Source organism: Fistularia commersonii, chromosome 7 (genome assembly GCF_037954325.1).
Source record: "Fistularia commersonii isolate RoL2024-O1a breed Wild chromosome 7, RoL_Fcom_v1.0, whole genome shotgun sequence".
NCBI lineage: Eukaryota > Metazoa > Chordata > Actinopteri > Syngnathiformes > Fistulariidae > Fistularia > Fistularia commersonii.
The window spans coordinates 3,620,001-3,640,959 of NC_141290.1; the positions used below are offsets into that span (position 1 = coordinate 3,620,001).

Consider the following 20,959-nt stretch of genomic DNA (forward strand, 5'->3'; position numbering starts at 1 on the left):
CGAAACCTCATCCAAAAAGAGAAAACCAAAGTTGGACCATCTGGTCCACTCTCGGTCCCCGAAAGGTCCTATAAGCCCAATGGCACTTGAATGCTCAATCCCCCTCTCTGGTGTATGTGTGTGTGTGTGTGTGTGTGCATACCTTGTCCAGTTGGTTGATGCCCTCCTCCACGCAGCAGATGGAGGCCACAGTCCTCAGAGCGTGGGCATAGAGGTCCTTGAAGCGGTCCTGCCTGCAGATCTTGAAAAGGGCCACCACAGCACCCTCCTGTGGACGGAGCAAAGAGTTCGCTCAACAAGACATGGAGTTGCCGGAGTTCCAGAGTTCCGGAGTTTTGGTTAGAGCATTTTCAGAAACCCGGTTTTCTTGTTTTTTTTTTTAAATCATGTCATGATGGAAAATGTAATTTTCTGGGAACTCAAGATGATATATTTGGGGAACCTGGATCGCTTGCAATCTGACTTCAAGCCACCGACAGCCTGAGTTGTACCCTTTCCTTTTAAGTGGCCGGGGTTGTCAGAGCACAATGGCGACAAATTTCTGCAACGTTGTTTTACATGCGATACTAAATGCACCGACAACGGAAGCGCCTGTGGACCTGCTGCTCGTCCCGTGGCTTCTCGCCGCCCGAGAACCAGAGCGGACTACAAGTGGCGCCAAAATGTAGCTGTCCTGCAGGTTGACTTCTACCAAACAGCAGATTTTTGGTTGCGCTCAGCAATGACTTCCTTTGGCACCAGTGTTCTCTATCTCATCCAACCAAGACAGAAGTATGAACAGGTCACTAGGTACTTTCCTGAGGAGACCCAAGTGGAGTGGAGTGGACTCGTGGTGAAACCACATAGTCTGTGAACCTCTCACAGGGTCAAAGATGAGTCACCCGGAAAGGCCGAGTCAGGACAAGGTACCGTATGCTGAAAAATCACAACAACAAGCTCTCGCTTTTTATTTTTTCATCCGGGGAAGTTCTTCGTCATCGGTTATGTATCGTTGCGGGAAGTTGAACCCGAGAGCCGGGGCCTGAATGTTCTCCCCGGCAGCCTGGCCACATTACTCGCATTCTTTTGGTCACTCCGTTTTGCACGATTAGCCCCCAGTACTTTTTTTGGTTACCACCAGATGGAAGAAGGGCCGGGCTCTGGCGCCGGGTCCTGGACCGCCAAACTCCACGCCTCGCATCACAATCAAGTCTCATCTGGAAGGATGTCTACAACTTTGCGCCCAAAGCCAATTTGACCCTCGGATCTAAAGCATACCTCCGAGGGAGCGGCGGGGTGACCCGCGAGGAATCATCAGCCGAGATCGTGTCGGATAGAAGCGCAACAAGTATACATGTTTCATGAGGGGAAAACAGTGAGAAGGGAAAAGATTGGGGCCACGGCGAGATTACGGCAGGCGTAAACAAACACAAATAGCAGGCTCGGTGACGCCAAGCCACCGCTAACGCAGAGAATAAACAACTATCGCTTGCAGGTATTTACTTGTAGTCCCCGTGAAAACAGACCCAGGAGGAGGTAAATACAGCTATTATCCTAATAAGGCCATTACTCTGGGCTGGAATGTCCTGTAAGGTAGCGGCTTGGAGTGGCTGATCATCCCGTCCTCCGACACGGACGCTTTTTTCCCCGCCTGTCGACGCGTGACGTGGACGTTTTCATCGGCCCTTTCGAGCCCCGGTGGGAACGAGGCGGACGACCGGCGGCTGGGTGACGGATCTTCACGACTTCAGGTAGTTTTGAACTTGCTGAGATGTTGGGACACTTGTTACTAAAAGCAACAAGGTTGCCGGTTCCATTATCACTAGGTTCTCTCTATTTGGCGTTTAAAGTTTCTCCTGCTTGGGCTACCTCCGGGTGGAGTCTCCAGGTTCTCCAACCTCCTCCCACAGTCCCCAAAACAATCATCAGGTTCATTGAATGGTTTGATATCTTTAGACCACATGTCAAACTCAAGGCCCGCGGGCCAAATGTGGCCCGCCACATCATTTTATGTGAACGTCTTAAAAAGTCTGATTGTCTTGGATTAGATCAATCCCAAGGTTGTTTCAAGAAAGATGTGAAGGCCAATGTATGTTTGTGCTTCAAGGAGAAAAAGCGGTATGTCTTTTGTGTTGTCAAAGAGTTCAATGTACGTCTGCATTTTGACATCAAACACGGAGCTAACTATGCTAAAGTTAGCCTTCCAGAAAAACAACAAATTGTCCAAGAATTAAAAGCCAAACCGCGATGGCTTGGCAGAATGTGTTCACGAAAGCCGCGTCCAAAAACACTGCAGCGGTGAAAGCTAGCAACAAATAGCGACTAGCCTCCAATGATCCTGTGAGCAATGAATGACTGACTGAACCCTGAAAAAAAAAAACACTTTTTGATCGCAAACACAAAAATAAGACATCGTCCCCGTCCCCGCGTACGGGTGGAGGTGCAGCTCCGTCGCCTCCATCCTCGCCACTTTTTTTTTTTCTCCTCCCCGGCTTCCCCTCTTCACAGATCGCCGAGCACCCCTCGCCTCCCTGTTGCTTCTCCACACTTCACCGGCGTCGAACCCCCCCCACCTCCCGTCCGTGCACTAACATCATCATCATGTGCGACGCCTCCCCGCCGCCGTCTCCGCGGGCACGGGGCCCAGCCGGCGTGTAATTTCTTTCCATCTCATAGTTTTATGGAATAGACTCCGCCGCTCCGCTCCATTGTGCAATGCCTGCACCGATTTTAGGTGCAGGGTGGAGGGGGTGAGGAGCTGGAAGCCACATGTGGATGAAGGTGACGGATTTCAGATTTGTTTATTCATTCATTCATTCATTCATTCATTCATTGCACTGAGCGTCGCAGGGGTGTCGGATCCCGCCTGTGGTTGGCCGAGAGGTGGCGTTCGGCCTGGATCCGTCGTCATAGAGACATACAAGCGTTCACCCTCACATGTCGTATTACAACATATTAATATTACATGTTATGATAACGGTCGTTCTTCTTTCTTCTTCATACAACCATTCACTCACTCATTCACACCAAAAACATTAGATATTTTTAATAATCATATTATATATATTATTATATTTATATTGTATTATATGTATAATTACATCTATAATTATGTATTATTATATTACATATTACATTATATATATTATTGTTGTTATATAAATATAATTATAATTTCTTGTTCACACAATCATTCACTCACTCATTCACACCAAAAACATTATAGATTTTTTTTTTATCATATTATATATATTATCATATTTATATGGTATTATTATATGTATAATTATGTATTATTATATTACATATTACATTATATATATTATTGTTGTTATATAAAATATAATTATAATTTCTTGTTCACACAATCATTCACTCACTCATTCACACCAAAAACATTACAGATATTTTTTTATCATATTATATATATTATCATATTTATATGGTATTATTATATGTATAATTATGTATTATTATATTACATATTACATTATATATATTATTGTTGTTATATAAATATAATTATAATTTCTTGTTCACACAATCATTCACTCACTCATTCACACCAAAAACATTACAGATATTTTTTTTATCATATTATATATATTATCATATTTATATGGTATTATTATATGTATAATTATGTATCATTATATTACATATTACATTATATATATTATTGTTGTTATATAAAATATAATTATAATTTCTTGTTCACACAACCATTCACCCTGTCATTCACACCACATATAGAAACATTATATATACATATATATATGTGTGTGTGTGTATATAATGTGATATATATTGTATTCAATTATTATATAATTTTATATTTATTATTATATATTATTATACATTATATATGTTATTATAATATATATTATTATAATGGTATTTCTTGTTCACGCAACCATTCAACCTGTCATTCACACCACATATAGACACACATAAATATCATATACATATATATATAAAAACAGGATAGATAATTATTATTATTATCATTATTTTTTTTTAAACAACAATTCACCCTCTCATCCAATTGAATTTAGACTTACAATCGTTCATCCTCTCATTCACAGAAGTATTTTAATGATGTAATGATGATTTAATGATGTATCATTATAATGGTCTGTCTTCTCCATACAACCATTTAGAAACACAATATGAATATTTATATTAATATAATATATTATTATAATGTTAGCTCTTCATTGTTCTTTCTACAACCGTTCTATAGCTAACTAATGTTCACCCATTCACACCCTGTATCTCCACGCCACACACACACACACACACACACACACACACACAAAGGTTCAGAATTCATCACCAGATAGACCCAGAATCTTAATGTGAATTTCCTTTCTAATATTTTAAATTATTTTTAATAAATCCGTATTTACATTGTATATATTTTTTAATATTAATAATCATTTTAATCATTAATAATTTTGTATTTCCAAATAAATCCTTATTAATTTAATATGTTGTTTTTAAAAAATCTATATCAACATCAAATATAATTTAATAAACGCTAACTGATATTATATATAACTATAATAATATGATATATTATCATAATTCATTTTTACCCCCAAAAAATGTACAAACGAAGTCCTGAGCGGTGAATTCTGTCATTATAAAAACATTCTCTGTGTAAACAGCGTTCCATCGTTAATTAGCGGTAAGAACTCTCTTGAGAGACGAGCAGAGGAAAAAGACAACCCCAATTTAATTTATTTTTTTTTATAATAAGTTTTTCCTCACTGAGCCCCGACCGGATCGTCTTGATTTCCCCGCCGGCGCGTTCGTTTTATCGCCAGCCCTCGAGCGGCAGGAGGAGCCGAGACGAGCACTTGAACGGCTAATTGAATATTTTCACAAAAGAAAAGGATAATTTGGAACAGAGATATCGGAGTGCAGGTACAGCAGCGCTTTAGAGGCTGCTTGCGTGAAGGTGTGACTGACGGACGGGCGGATGCGGGATAATTAAAGATGGCGGCAGGACGTTCCTCGCCGGTTAGCGAGGCTTTTCATTAGCCGGCGCTGGAATGTGAACGTCGCCTAGCGGCGTGATCAATGCGCGCCCCTAATGCAAGCTGACAGTAGTGATCTAGCGATCTGGCAGCAAAGGAGGTGTGCACGTGTGTGTGTGCACGTGTGTGTGTGTTTGTGCGCGTGTGTGTGTGCGTGCACGCCACGAGGAAGACTCTTATCGGAAGGGCGTCCTGGAAGCAGCCAGCGAGCTAATGGCCGATTCGGACGATCCGTCTGGTCGGGCTTTGTCTCGTCGTGCCGGTGACGGTGCAGGCTCGGGTGTGCACGTCACACGTGCACGAAAAGGGCGGAGCTTATCCCGGTGGCGGTCGGGTAGAGACCATTCGTCCCCGCAAATCAATAAAATCAGGTGAGAAGAGACATCCCACTCCCCAACCCTTCATCGCAAGTTAGCTTAGCATAATGATTGACGGCTAAACCCATGTCTGGTTGCGAATTCTTAAATGTACCCGCCATTCGGGATCAGTATCTCCATCCTCGTACGGGGGAGCGTAACAGCCGGCGGTCCTGTTGCCACGGCAACGTGCGAGGGGTCACATACCTTGGCGATGATGCTGCAGAGCTGGGGCCCGTCCTGGGTGAGGGATAGCAGGTTGCTAATGGCGCTGCCAATGGTCTGGACGCTGTCGGACGACTCGATTTGTTTGATCAGGACCTGTCGGGGACGCGTCGGACGTTAGAAACAGCTGCGCCTCATCGGGTCCAAAGATTATACCAAAACTAATCATTTTATTTGATGTTTCTATTTTCATTCAGTAGAAACCCTGACATCAATCATTTTGATTGACAAACAAGTTCTTAGTGTGTTTGCACAGATGATTCATCACTCGCTTTTGATTCAAGTTGGGCTCTGAAATCCAGGTGACCTTTGGTCTCTTGCGAGTCCCAGAGTTCCATTTATCCCAAAACCCCACAGGATCCCTTTCAGACCCCAAAACCCACAGTTTTGGGACTTGTGACTCGTATGACTCTGGGCCAGGGTCCAAATATTGGAGACGGCAGTATCCGTTTCCAACCCGTGGCCTTGTTCCACTGAAGAAACATGATGTGGAACTCAAGAGTAGAGACTTGAACCGTGACTTGCGGGTTTGGACTTGGGACTTTCACTCTTGACATTAGTGTACCAACACTGGATGGGACTTGGGACCCGGAGTGCTGGCATGTGATACTCGGAGAAAAACAGTCGGATTTGGTGCAGTGATTCGAGTATGGCACCAAAGTTGACTTGGGACCTGACTTGACACATTAATTTAAGGACTTGGGCCTCAAGCCAAAACTTGGATCACCATGCACATGGATTGCATTATGACATCTTTCCATTCCACTCATGAAAGAGCAAAAGAATGAGGCTTAAACTCGAGATTTACACTCCCTTGATCTACTTCCTGTCATCCAGCATGTCTGTGGCCTCTCACGAGTCCTGGGGATCATTTATCCCAAACCCCTAGGACTACTTTAAGACCCCGAAATTCACAGTTTTGGGACTTGTGACTTGTATGACTCAGGTCTGGGATCCAAACTTTGGTGGCAATATTTTTAGTGTCCCACCCCTTGGCCTCAATCCTTTGAAGAAATACGACTTGGATCTCAAGAATAAGGCCTGACTTGTGGATTTGGACTGTGGACTTTCACTCTGGACATGAGTGTACCAACACTGGACCTGACTTTGGACTCGGAGTGCAGGGACATGATACTTTGAGAGGCCCGATTGGACTTGATGAAGTGACTGGAGTATGGAGCCAAAGTTTGGTGACTTGGAGTGACTTGGAACCTGACTTGAGACACGAGTATTGGACTCGGGACTCAAGGACTCGAGGAGGAGACTTGGGCTTTGACTCAGGAAAAGGTGCGTTTAAAAAAAAAAAAAAACAGCAGGAGGAAGCTTTGACGTGATTCTCGGACGACAGGAGTCGCCTGTCGCCACGGCAACCCACCTGGATCTCGTTGGCCAGGGCCATGTCGATCATGTTGCTGAACGAGTCGCTGACGTCGGTGAGGATCTCGTGGATGGCGTCCCTCATGGACTTCAGGAAGAACTCGTCATCGGTGTGAAGGCACCTGCAGCAGGCGGTACTTTAAAACCTACTCCATCGATCAGATTCCGATATTTATAAAATATATCGATAAAGCAGCGGCAGGCTACGTGGGGTGTGTGAGGTCCACTTACCTCTCCGTGATGTTGGTCAACTCCATGCACTTTTCCAGGAGAGACTTCTCGTTCTGCAAAAAAAAAAAAAGAAGACGATGATCGGCCTTCCGGTAAGAAAATAAAAAGTATCATCCTCGGGTGGGGGGAAGGTTCAGATTTATGGGATGTTTGCGATCGCACCTCCTCGCTGAGACTCTTACTTACCATTTATCAGTTGTCCCCCTCCCCCGTTAGAGAAGATATATCTTGTATTTATTGATATGATGATATCATATATCAGGGGATGTGACTTTGGCCGTGCAGCCGTGAAGTTATAAAAGAAGACTATAAAAGGAGAACGACTGCAGGAGGAGGGTGAACTAAATATAGTAGCTTTAGGTTTTAAAAAATGGCTTTTGAGACATTGAATGGCTTTCTGATTCTGTGTGTGTGTGTGTGTGTGTGTGTGTGTGTGTTCCCTTGAAGCAGCAAGTGGCTGCATCTCCAGCATGTGCTAGCGTTGACCTGTAGGGGGCGCCAAATCCTCTTTATGACATTTGGGTCGACGTCAAGACGGGTTCCTTCCTCGCCGCCCACAAAAATGCTCTCAGGTTAAAAGTATTTATTTTAAAACGTCAAAAAAATATAGAATTAATCTGGAATTTGATCATTTTAATGCCGCAAATACCAACGGCGTTTCCTTGTCGTTGCTAAGCGAATTTAGCATGAGCAAAGAGCCATCCTGGTATCTGCGGGACGATCCGACCTCACCTTCTGCATCTCGGACGGCGTGCTCCGCGCGGCGCTGTACTCGTGCACGAGCGAACGCACGTGGCAGTTGGCCCGCACGGCCGTGCTGTGGACCCTCTGCCAGCGGCCCTTCTCCAGCCGCTGGAACATCTTGCCCAGCTCGGTGCTGACCACCAGGGCGCGGCGCAGCAGTGTCTGCAGGTTGTTCCTGGCCACGTGGTCGCCAGCCCCGCCGCCGCCGCCGCCGCCACCGCCGGACGCCACTATAAGCTCCGCCTGCTGGCCGTCCTCCTCCACCTCGATGGGCTTGGCCTGCAGGACGCACATGCACTCCACCTCCGTCATGTGGCGGAGGTCTTCCATCCAGCGCTGGACCGAATCCACCTGGAGCGTCTGGATCCTGGTGCTGCCGGAGGGACAAAAGGTTCTTCACACCAAATAAACAGAAGCAAACGTTGATAAAATATTTATTCACACTCACACACACACACACACACACACACACATATGTGTAAGTATCAGTGGCGGGCTGAGCATTTTATTTCTTTTTAATTTATTTTTTTTTACTGATTATACAATTTCCTACTATTATTTATCATTGTTATGTTTTACTCGAAACTCTGGCACAACAATTTCCTTCGGGATAAATTGTACTTATTCTTACACCTTCACCAGTGCTGCATTTATCAATCCACCCCTCAACACCTGTTTAATGGCTTTAAAAACTTTAAAACCTTTTAAAATCTTCGGCAGAAAAGCAGTTTAAAGAGCCGGTACATGGCAGATAACTGCTGTAGCCGCAATAAATGCTGTTGCTGAAGAAACAAACCCGTGCACAAGCCCTCTTCTGCAGCTAAAACTGCAAAACACTTAAACAAGCGCTAATTTCACGATTCTTCTTTATCTTTTCTTTGTGGAGCTCTATTTCCCTGCACGCTTCCTCACGCAGCTTTAGATCCTCTCTGGGTTACGTAAAAGTTTTAGAAAGCACCTTTGCTCTACCCGGTAAGGCAAGCAACTTTACGAACCAAGTGTGGCGCCAAACACCATGTTGATCAGCGGCAAATAACAAGCAAACTAGAAAATATAATTTGAATTTTTCCTCGGAGCCTGTGAGCCAGGGGTAACGCTCAGAGTTAGCGGACTGATGTTTTTCCACGCCTGCTAGCTTTGGACTTGCCCGACCTTTCTTAACGTAGTCCAGCTTTCCTTGAAAAGTCCGCGTTGAAAATGGATTTGACAATAAATCTGCAACCACGACTTCTTCTTTTCCTTCGGCCAGCATAGGTTGACAAATTAGCTATTAAAGCAACACAACTACATTTGTGTTTGTGCAGATTGCTACAGATCTAGCCTGCTGGCTCTGGTTAGTACGCTCTCTAACTATCCAATCAAAGGGTGTATGACATGTTGATGTTACCGCAGCCTTCTAGAAGGCCTTGGTGACACAACTCAAAATCTGATTGTTTTTTTTGCAACAGTTTCATCAGCGCTTCTTTTTTTCCTGGAGCGCCCGTGAATCTGATTCTGCTGGCCGCCGGGCTGATTTCTTTGACTTTGGCCCTGCCTGGCAACAAATAATGGCTGAAATGTGATTGGTCAAAGGCTTTAATGTAAAAAATACATGTCTGGAAGCAGCAAAGCCAGGGAAAAAGCTATGTTAGTTTGTAAAATCAGTTTGTGTTTCAGATATTTTTTAGGCCAGCAGAGAAGGCCTTTGCAGGCCCTGATGGCCAGCAGATATATGTCATTCCTGAGGTAAGCTGGGGGGATCTCCAATTGTGCCATTTTGAAGGCACTAGATGCGCCACATCATCGCTGTCAGGCTCCGAAAATAAGTGGAGAAAATGCGTCGCCGCGGTGACGGGATCACCGCGTCCACCCCGAAAATGGTGACCGGAAAGAACGCGTCAGAAGGGAAGGAGGGTGGCTGTCGGACATATTTCTCATATTTTTTGCAGGCCTGGGCTGCTGGGCTAGTTGGGGAAAAAAGGCATTTCTGTCAAAATAACTAAATAAACAAACACCAAAGATATAAATTTTGCAAAATGTGCAAAATTTATTTATTTGACGGCAGATGACGTCCCGCTCCCCCTCGCTTGGCTCTTGATTGGCCGAAGGCTCTGATTTCTTTTGGCATCGTGGATGCTGTTAGCGGTTAGCGCTCACAGACCCATTAGACATTCCCCCATCTGGAACTCCCGGTTTGCTGCTACAGGAGAACGTTTGTTAGCCTAGCGTTCCGACTTTAGCTTCTTGCCTCTGCTGACTTTGGCTACACATCCACTCCCCGCTGCGTTTTTTTTTTTTTCTTTGGCTTCAGACGACAGCCGACGGTGTCGGGATTCAGAACCGTGGCCTCCGGGGGACCAAACCGACTCAAGTCCGCGACTCGGCATCGGGTGTTTGGCGCAGAGCAGCTGAGAGCTCATCATCCAGAGAACACTGTGTCTGCACTGTGAAGGCCGGTAGCAAACACACACACACACACACACACACACACACACTAACACACACGCTTTGATGTCGCTTCCCGTCAGGCAAATCTTGGGTTATGAATGTGGAAATGTCTCGGCGAGGCAATCCCAGAGACAGAAGGAGAGCGGGAAAGATCTGGGATGGCGGCGTGATCACAACCCACCGTGTCGCACAAAAAGCACGCACGCACACACACACACACACACACACACACACCGAGTCGTCTTGTTGCCTCGATTTTAACCGAGTCCACAGCCACCATGCAGACTGAACAGTATAGACAAAGAATGAATGAATGAATGAATGACAGTGAGGGGTCGAACCCAATCTTAACTTCACAATCAACTCAACTTTAACCCTCTAATTATATCTGAACTGGAAATAAAATGTCCTGCTTCACACACACACACACACACACACACACACACACACACACACGACAGCTCCCTGCAGGCTGGGGCGTATAGACCATGATGAATGAATGGATGACTAAAAGAATGGAGGGATGAATGAATGAATGAATGAATGAATGAATGAATGAATGAATGAATGAAGAGATTGATGGATGAATAAATAAATGAATGAATGTATGAATGAAGGGATGTTGGATGAATGAATGGGTGGGTGGATTGATGAATGAATGAATGAATGGATGGATGGATGAGTGATTGAATGAATGAAGGAACCCGAACCCAATCCTAACCTGCAGTAACCGTATCTGAACTGTAAAAGCTAAGCTTCACACACACACACACACACACATTTGCACAGCTATTAGTACTTCCTATCCACAACATCCAACCAAAAGCAAGTCTAAACCCTGATCGTAACCACATCAAACCGCCGAACCGTCAGCCAATCAGAGGCGGCGTCAGGCGGTGACATCACGAGGAAGTGAGTCCACCATCGAAAAGAACAATTCTAAGCAAAAAGTGAGACGGAAACAGCGACTGTCGCTGCTGTCGGTGCAAATATAGCATCCCTGTCGGGGTTGGACGGGACTCGTACCAGCGCCTCGCACCTTCGGCTGCGGGGAAATAGACCTTGTTTCCCCGGGAAAAAAAAAAAAGTCTGTTTTCACTTGAAAGTTAATGTTGGATTTGAAAAGTGACAACGAAAGAATGGGGGAAAGAATCGTCCCGATTAATGTGGGCGCTAGAAATTCTAGAGTATCAAATTATTCACTCGTTTTTTTAGGCATACAAGTATCTGGACTATTTGGGGTCTCCGGTGAACCTCCTGCATGTTTCTGGACTGCGGGAGGAAGCCGGAGAACCCAAAGGAACCCCACGCAGACTAAACAACGGTCAAGCGGCCAATCGGCTTCGCCGCTGAGAGTCCCTGCCCAGAGTCAGGAAGCTACCGGTTGGCAAAGTGAAGATATATGCGAGGACAAAAAAAAAGTTAAAAATCAGAAGCACATGGCAGCCGGGGTTTGAGTGCCAAGAGGCAGGGTTAGGAATGTTAGGATGGAGTCTGAGGTTAAAAAGACCAGGGTGGAAAGAGGCCGTTGGAAACCCTTAGATGGAAAAGGGGTCTTCCCACTCCGGTATCAGTTTCACCGAATGTGCACAAGGTAAACTGGAAGAGGCGGAGTTTGATGCCCAGTTGGTGGAACCTTCCAATCAGAAGGTTGGTAGTTTGATTCCCAGCTCCTCATCTTGAGGGAGATGCTAAAACTCAAGTTAATCCTGGTTAGCACCTTGCACGGCGGCTACGAGAATGACGGCAGCTAGCGTAAAGCGCTATCTGTTAAAAGCCATTGCCATTTCCATCCTCCAGAGGATTAAGCCAAGTATTAGCCAGGCTAGCAGACGTCTGAAACATTAGCGCGGCTAGCATGTGAAAAGCAAAGAAAGCGTGCTGTTCTGTAGGAGCCATCCCGTTAGCGTTAGCATGTTTTCCGCCCCAAATTTGTGCAGCAGTGAAATCTGAAGATCTCGTCAAGCTCCTAGCATTTATCGCTTTCTGAAACAAGGGCCAATCATCTGGAAGCTACGGGCCAACGGGCTTTGCGCAATCTCAAAGGATCCATCCAGGCTCCGCCCCCTGACCCCACGCCCCGGCCCTTAGAGTCACAGCTTCATTAGAGGGCAAGTCGATGGCGGCAGGAGTTATCTCCGCTTCGAGTAAACACCAAGGGAGGTCTCTAATGAAGTTTTCCTCCAGTCTCCCTGCCTTTTGTCCGTCGCTGCTGAGAAACGACGGTGGGGTTGTGGGGAACTCGGGATATTGCGGCGGTATTGAACGCGTTGCCGATCTTCACTCTGCAAACACCGCCATTGACTGACAACAAGAACCGCCACCACCGCACAACATTTGACTCCGGTCGAGCCAGATATTGACTTTCTCGCCTTCGGGCGGAGCTGGTTAAACATGCAGCGATCGTTAGAAAGCCGCAGCTCCAATTACATCTAATCCGGCGATAAAACCGCAGCGACCGCAGCTGTTGATAAAAAGGGAAAATCGGTGCGGGGCTTTGCTCGGGTCAGGAAGGGGGACAGATGTTAGCTGGCGCTCAGGCAGGAGTGTGTCCTTTTTTTTTTTTTCCAGATTTGGCCTCAGAAGGAAGCAGAGCAGTGGAGCAGTGGTTAGCACTTCCATCAAACCGCAAGGAGGTCCTTGGTTCAATTCCACATTTGTGCAGATGTGGGGATGGTCCAGGTTCCACCCATAGTCCAAAAGCATGCAACAACAGAGTTAATAGTTGTACGGTATGTCTCGATATGCCGCCCTGCAATTGACAGGCTACCTTTCCATGGTGAACCCCGCCTCTTGCCCAATGAAAGCAAGGATACACTGAAGCACCCAAGTGACCGAGTGGAGAAAGAGCGCAGAGAATGGATGCTATGGTTGTCTTGGTGCCCAGAAACCAAAGCAGTGGCTTTCAAAGTGTTGACAGCTCATGTGGAAACATCAGGTTTGATGGAGGCCACCAGGCCAAAGCCTGAGCTTGACAACTCTGGTGTCCGTGTCAACTTTAGTGTCAAGGTTGCATGTTGTGGCCTCAAGAAGGAGTGCTTTTCCTTCCATCTCCCTGTGCCGTCTCTCTTCCTCCAGGCAGAAGGCCGCCCAAGTCTTTACTCATGGGCAACTGTTGGCAAAGAGTGCGGTCCAGAGCTGCCCAGCAGGGAACCGGGCTGTGATTTGGCATTGTCTCGCTGGAAGGAGGTCCCTGGTTCAATCTAGTTTCTGTCCGGGGTGGAGATCGTCCAGAGGTTAAGTGGACACCCAGATAGCCCAGAGAGTTGTATGCATAAATGACATGTATGCCTCGATATGACGCCTTGTGATTGACATGGTGACATTTCCATGGTGAACCACAACTCTCACCCAATGACAGCAAGGATACTTTGCAGCACCCCAGAGTCCCTGAGTGCAGTATAAGCGGTGTAGAGAATGAATGAATGCATGAATGTCTTGGTTTTTCTTAATGCCCAGAAACCAAAGCCGTGGATTTCACAGGGGTCGACAGCTCATATGTGATTTCTTGTCAAAATTTCCTTTTCGTGGCAAGTGGACTTGAATTTCTTCACTTGAAGACATTTCACCCCTCATCTCAGAAGCTTCTTCAGCTCCGAACTGAAGGAAATTCAAGTCCAGTTGCCACGACAAAAATATTTCAACAAGAATTCACCATGATCTGAACGACTGACAACCTCCACAGACAAGCTCATGGGTGAAAAAACTAGGTTTGATGAAGGCCACAGCAGACACATCGTTCCAGAAAATTTCCCTGATCTGGACAATTCCATAGTAGCAGCATCAAGGTTGCGTTTTATTGCCTCAAGAAGGAGTACTTTTCCATCCATCTCCCTGTGCAGTCACTCTGGGTCGAGGTCAAAGGTCACCCACTGGTGCCAAGTTCTTGCTAGCGGGCGAATGTCGGCTTTCTCTTTTCAAGAGTGCAGTCCAGACCTGCTCTGCAAGGATCCCGGCTGTGATTTTGCGTCGCGTGAATAAAATCGGACTTGATTCACTCACGGCTGGAGGAGGCGGAGCCACGACGCCCGGGGGCGGAGCTCCGCGGATCAAACAGTTTCTCCAACAGATGGAGGCCATTTCAGGGTGTAGTGCTGCTCCTAAAAGGCGCCAATTCTTCTGGAAGTGGACGCTAAATGCCTTGGAGTTTAAAAAAAAAGGCTCAAGAAGGAATAAATCGCGGCGCCTCGAGTTGCTAAACCAATCCGACGACCTCCTAGAAGCCGCTCCCGACTCTGCGGGGGGAAGATATTGCGAATCCACTGCGCCTCCATTAGCGAAAAAATGCTAACCGAGCGAGAGCAAGCCTGAGGTTTCCTGAATAAACAGCCCGCGTCCGCATCTACAGAATCCCCTGGTATCGGGCCCAACGCGGTCATTTTCGAACCATTTTCCGCAGTTATATAACGCGATCGCACCGGGATGAACCCAGCGAGCAGAAAAGATGATAATAATAGGTTTGTTTTCCAAAAGGAGGGGAAGCGGCGCACTCCAGCTCAACAAATATGACAAACATTTACAGGCGGCGGCATCTCTATTACCCCCGGATCCGGCGTCCGTCGTCGCTAATCCGCCGTTCGCTAAGCCGTGTGACGACGGCAGGAGGGCAAACAACGTAGTGGGTGATTCATCAAAACAGCGGCTGTCGGGACGAGGGGACGTTCGCCGCGGTGCCGCTGGCAGGGGTCCATTACTGTGTCCGTTCCCTATTCGGTCGGCGCGCAGCTCAATTATGTAATCAATCATTTTTCCAAGCCCACCCTTTGAAAATAAATCCTAGATTAGGTGGCACGGAGGCCAGCACATGATTTATTTGGACTGCTACACAAAGAACACGCCGAAAAGGCTTTCCGTCCTATCGTCTGACACCTAACTAAACTTTTTTGGTCAACTGGAGAAAGTTAGAGCGACAACTTCAGTTCCATCGCCGCCGCAAACGTTAGTCGCAATTCTCACTTTGTTGCCATGACAGATACCGAGTGGGCGTGGCTTGATCTACTGCAGTATTTTTGTATAATTTTAGCAACAATGGAGCATGTAGCTTAATCTTGATTTTAGTATGTAGCTTGATCTACTGCAGTATTTTTGTATTATTATAGCCAGCATGTAGCTTAATCTTGATTTTAGTATGTAGCTTGATTTACTGCAGTGTAATTGTATTATTATAGCTAGCATGTAGCTTGATCTTGATTTTAGTATGTAGCTTGACCTACTGCAGCTACCATGTAGCTTGAGCTTGCTTTTAGAATGTAGCTTGAACTACTGCTGTACTATTGTATCATTGCAACTAGCATGTAGCTTAATCTTGATTTTAGTATGTAACTTGATTTACAGCAGTATTATTGTATTATTATAGCTAGCATGTAGCTTGATCTTGATTTCAGTATGTAGCTTGATTGATAGCAGTACTATTGTATTATTATAGCTAGCATGTAGCTTGATCTTGATTTTAGTATGTAGCTTTATCTACTGCAGTGTAATTGTATTATTATAGCTAGCATGTAGCCTGATCTTGATTTTAGTATGTAGCTTGACCTACTGCAGTACCATGTAGCTTGATCTTGCTTCTGGCATCTAGCTTGATCATCTGCAGTATTATTGCATCATTTTAGCTAGTAACATGGAACTATTAGCTGTTATTTTCAGTATACTATATTTTCAGAGACTATTTGTGCCTCCAAACGCTAATACCCCTTCTGTCTCTATCACACTCTTGCAGCCGAGGCAGAAGGCCGCCCACAGTGTGCTGGGATCTGTCTGAGGTTTTTAGCAGTTGGGGTAATGTTAGCTTTCTGACCTGCTCTACATGACAAGAGTCATCAGGCAACCACGTTTTGATTGGCCACCAATTTGATCAAATCGGACTTGTCATGCTGAGAGCTATCGGGAACGTGATGAAGGAATGGAGCGTTTACTATGTTAGCATCAGAGAGTGAGTCACATCCCTGAGAAAGGGCATTTCTGGAGAACCATCAGGTGCGATTATCCCAGTCAGGCACGTCGGATGAGTCATCATGATGTCCGATCCCCCTTGAACGCAACGCCGGCTTCCGAGCAGGAAGAGGATTTGACAGCGGAGAGCGTTTTGACGTCGGCGTGTAATTTGTCTTGTTTGCCCGAGGAATCCACGGGTTCGTCTGCCTGCTCATATTTGGGCACCTGACGCTTGCCGAAGAAAAACAGCTGTCCAGAACGTCAGGAGGCACAATTAGACCGGCAAACAATGAGCTACTTGGACGGACACGGATTTAGGATATGGTGAAAAGCAATGGACCGTCACTATTTCCATCATTGTAACGTCAGATTTATTGTGTTTTATACAGCCTTGTTTTGGCGGTGTGTAAAAATAATGGGGTAAATAATTCGACTTTATTGGCCCTTTCACTCCACCGCGCCGGATAATTTTCATGCCCCCCCAAAAAAAACCACGCCTGATGCGTCACCGTAAAAGAGTTGCTGTTGGAGGTGGGCGTCTCACCGCATGCACGGAGTCCATGTTGAAATGTAAAACCCCGGCAAAAGTCCCGGGTGTCGTAAATCAACTGGAACCTGGTTGCGGAGTCTTTCGCCTGTGCATGCAAAGCATGTGAAACCTCAGCGGGGGGGCTTGTCAGCACCTCTCTACGGCAAAACGATTATACAGTCACGCCGTGGAAACCAAGCCGGGGTCAATAAAGTCCACGCTCTGAGGTCGCGTCAGGTCGCGGAGGCCCGTTGTTTATGAAAAGTAGCATTTCGCGAACCTCTGTGTCTCCTTGTGCTTGGGTGTTTCTTGTAAGCGTTGTTGATGGGTTTTGGCTTTTCAAAGTTCTGTTGTCGCCTTGCAAGTCACATTGCTAGCTTGGCGTTGCTGTGGTACGTCAAAAACAGATGGATTAGATTAGACTTTATCCCATATTAGGAGGCACTGCGCATTTCAGACTTTATCCAGATCCAAACCGCTAACACTTGAATCATTAATAATTACTACATTTGGGAAAGAGCTAACAAAGAACTCAGTGGTGGGTTATCCGGATCTTGCCTAGTTCTGATGTCAGTGCTGGAAGTCTTTTTTTTTTTTTTTTTTTTGGTGCTGTACTATAAGAATTTTAAGTTAGCATTACAGAACCGCTAATATGCTAATATTCAGAATCGTAGCTTAGGAAGCCACTGATGCTCTCTTTCCGGAGACAGAGATTTAAAGATGCTGTTTATGACCTACAGTGCTGGAACATGAGCCGCCCCCTTGTCATGGTGGAGGGGTTAGCGTGTCCCAGATATCCCCAGAAGCTATGATGTAGAGGCTTTGTGCCCCTGGTAGGGTAACCCTTGGCAAACTGGGTTACTGGGTGAGGGGGTCCTGGGTGAGGGACCAGACAAAGCGTTTGTCCAGAAGACCCCAAAATGATGAAAAAGAAAAAAAGGACCTGGTTTTTCCCTTGCCTGGATGTGGTCGGCATGGCCCTGGGACAGGGCTGGGCCTGCACCCGTGGGGCCAGGTTCAGCCCAAAAAGACAACATGGGTACCCCTTCCCTTGGGCTCATCACCTATTGGAGGGGCCATGGGGGTCGGTGCAATGTGAGCTGGGTGCCGGCCGGAGCAGGGGACCTTGGTGGTCTGATCTGCGGCTGAAGACGCTAGTTTGAGGAACATGGGATGTTACCCCTCTGTCGGGGAAGGAGCCCAAGCTAGTTCAAGACTACAGGGTGATCACACCCCTCAGCCTCCCTGGAAGTCTACTCAAGGGTGCCGGAGAGTTCGATAGATCGTTGAACCTCGGGTCCAGGAGGAACAATGGGATTTTCGTCCAAACTGTGGAACAGCGGACCACATCTAATCCCTCGTCCGGGTCCTTTATGGCACAAGGGAGCTTGCCCAACTAGTCTACATGTGTTTTGTGGACCTGGAGAAAATTGGGCCATGTCCCTGTGGAAGCTGCTCTGGGAGTTCATGGTACCGAACCCTGTAATACGGGCTGTTCGGCCTTGTATGCTCCGTGGCAGAGCATGGTCCGCCCTTTGTCACAGATTCTGCACATAACTTTAATGGACAGAATTTCAAGGCACAGCCAGGATGTCAAGATGATCCAGTTTGGTGAGCCCAAGACTGGTTCTCTGCTTATGCAGATGATCCGGTTCTACTGGCTTCATCGGCCCGTGATCTCAGCCGGCTTCCCGAATGTGAAGCGCTCGGGATTAGGATCAGCACCTCCAAATCCGAGACCATGGATAGCAGCGGGACCAAGTGGCGTGCCCGCTCTGGATCGGGGAGGAGGTCCTGCCCCAAGTGCAGAATTTCAGGTATCTCAGGATCTTGTTCACGATTGAGGGAAGGACGGAGTGGGGAATCGATCGATCGGTGTGACCTCAGCAGTGATGCACACTGTGCTCTGGTCTGCGCAGTCAGAAGGAGTTCAGCCAAAAGGCAAAGTTCTCAGTTTACAGTTGTTCCCAGTTGATCTACCTTCCTACCTATGGGTTGCCACGAGAAACAAGCTCTCAGATCCAAGCAGCTGAAATGAGCTCTCTCTGCAGGGTGTCCGGGCTGTCCCTTGGAGAAAGGGTAGCAGCAACGTAGACTTGCTGCTCCTCCACATGGAGAGGAGTCAGTTGAGGTAGCTTGGGCATCTGGCTAGGATGCCTCCTGGACACCACCCTGGTGAGGTGTTCTGGGCATGTCCAGCTGGGAGGAGGTCCCAGGCAAGACTCAGGACAAGCTTGAGGCATTATGCCTCGAGGCCGGCCTGGAAACAACTCGGGATCTCTGGACCAGAAGAGAGAAATCTGGGTCTCTGCTTCGGTTGCTGCCCGTTCAACTCTGGAGAAGAAGCAGTAGAAGACTGTCGGCCGCGACGGCAGCGGTGTTGCGTTGGCTCACTCGCAGGTGTGCAAGCGAGCAGTGGAGCAGATGTTGTCACTCAAGTATGGCAATTATTGGGCATCTGGGACTAATTTGGGGACTACAAACAGGCTTGTTGTACACATCGCCGGAGGCTACGAGTGATTCAGGTACCGACACCTCACTTCACAAGAGCGAGCCTCAGTCTGTTTCTCATGATCGCAGCCAACCACCCCATCTCGCCACCCTCCACGCCGCCCCACGCTGACGGTACCTGCAGAAGGATCACAACTGATGACTCCAAGTCACACCCAGAAAGCCCTATAGGATGATCTGGCCTATTCGGTATGCAATGGAACCACAGGTCTGTATTAAATCTCCAAAATATATTAACAGAATTTTGATTTTTCTTTTTTGGCTTCCTTCTCTTTGTGTTCCCACAGACAGCGAAGGGACATGAAGAGCTTGGATTTCTTGGTTGCTCCATTTCTTGCTACTTCCGTCCATTACGTTGTGAGAAAACAGCTGAGCAGTAACCACAACATTTTTTTTTTTAAAAATGGCGCTCCACAGTCGCACATCTGATAAGGGGCGTGGCTCATGAGTTCTACCAATCACCAAGCACCTATGGAACTGTCTAAAGACCCTGCCTACAAGGTGAGATGACTTTAGAGACTGAGGTCCCCAGTGCTTGTGTGGTCCAAATGCAGAGCAAAAAAAACAAACAAAAAAAAAAAACGGCTACTTCCTGAAAAGGTTCTTGGAGCGACAAAAAGTTCCAACATTCTGCCTTTTCAAAAGGGTTCTTGCCCTGGAGTAGCACCTACAATGGCTCTGGGAGCTGAGGTCCCAAATACATGGTTCCTATGCTCTCCCAATGCACCAAGAAACCACCTAGTTCCTAAACAGTTCTTGGAACCTGCAAAAAGTTCCAATGCAGATTCCCCGCAGACCCGGTTTGCCTCCAAAGCTCTCTCTCCACTAGCATCTTTTGCTTTTTGTGAAAGTGCGTTTTGGTTTTTCCATTGCAAACTTTCACTTGCTATAAAAGAATATCTGAGGTCCCGCATAAATGTCTCATGAAAAAAAACCCAAGAGAAACTGTCACCGGTGTCATGTATGAAGGAATGGAAATCGCCTCGGACATCTCTTCCGATGAGCCCGACAAGGCCAGATGGAAACGTGGGCAGAGTGAACCGCTGGGCCAACCACTGCGGCTTTGGCTCCAACCAGCCGACCGGGGAAAAACAAGGACGCTCTTGTTATGAGGAAGGAATTCAAAATGCAGACACAAAAGAGGGGGGGGGCGTTTTCTAACCCCACTCATGGCTCAGGAGAAAGAGTTGGAAGGGAAGGGGGGTCTTTTCGTTGCTGTCCTCCCAGAAAAGGTAGCGACAGATGACTTTGGAGGGGAAATGTGAAAAGCATACAAGTCATGGCGCCAGCTTCTTCATTGTGCAAGCCGCACTGTGATTTTCCGTGCGTAGGCACACATGGTAACGGAACGCTACGGCCTCTGACGGGCGCTGGTCGCTACTGGCAGCAGGAGAGTGTGTGTGTGTGTGTGTGTGTGTGTGTGTGTGTGTGTGAGGGGGGGCATCTGACTCCCAGATGTTTAAGGCGCCGTCTCATGTGAAGCCAAGACCGAATTCACCTCAAAACGGGTTCAGGGCCGCCGTCTCATAAGCCGCGTTCCCCTTCCACCTCATTGGAGTTACAAAGAACACACACCGCTATGTGTGTGTGTGTGTGAGACACAC

The 20,959-nt window shown here is 46.9% G+C and overlaps 1 protein-coding gene across 3 annotated transcripts in view; it reads right to left on the reverse strand.

Annotated features, from left to right (window-relative positions):
- The window catches only part of insc (INSC spindle orientation adaptor protein), a 63,952-nt gene that overhangs the window by 20,062 nt on the left and 22,931 nt on the right, over positions 1 to 20,959 (reverse strand). For all 3 annotated transcript variants that reach the window (XM_086149205.1, XM_086149202.1, XM_086149203.1), the window contains 5 exons: positions 7,943 to 8,327; positions 7,211 to 7,263; positions 6,978 to 7,101; positions 5,585 to 5,698; positions 143 to 268 (listed from right to left, as the gene is read on the reverse strand). In XM_086149205.1, coding sequence (XP_086005331.1) covers positions 143 to 268; positions 5,585 to 5,698; positions 6,978 to 7,101; positions 7,211 to 7,263; positions 7,943 to 8,327 — 802 coding nt within the window. The remainder of the gene's footprint in view (positions 1 to 142; positions 269 to 5,584; positions 5,699 to 6,977; positions 7,102 to 7,210; positions 7,264 to 7,942; positions 8,328 to 20,959) is intronic.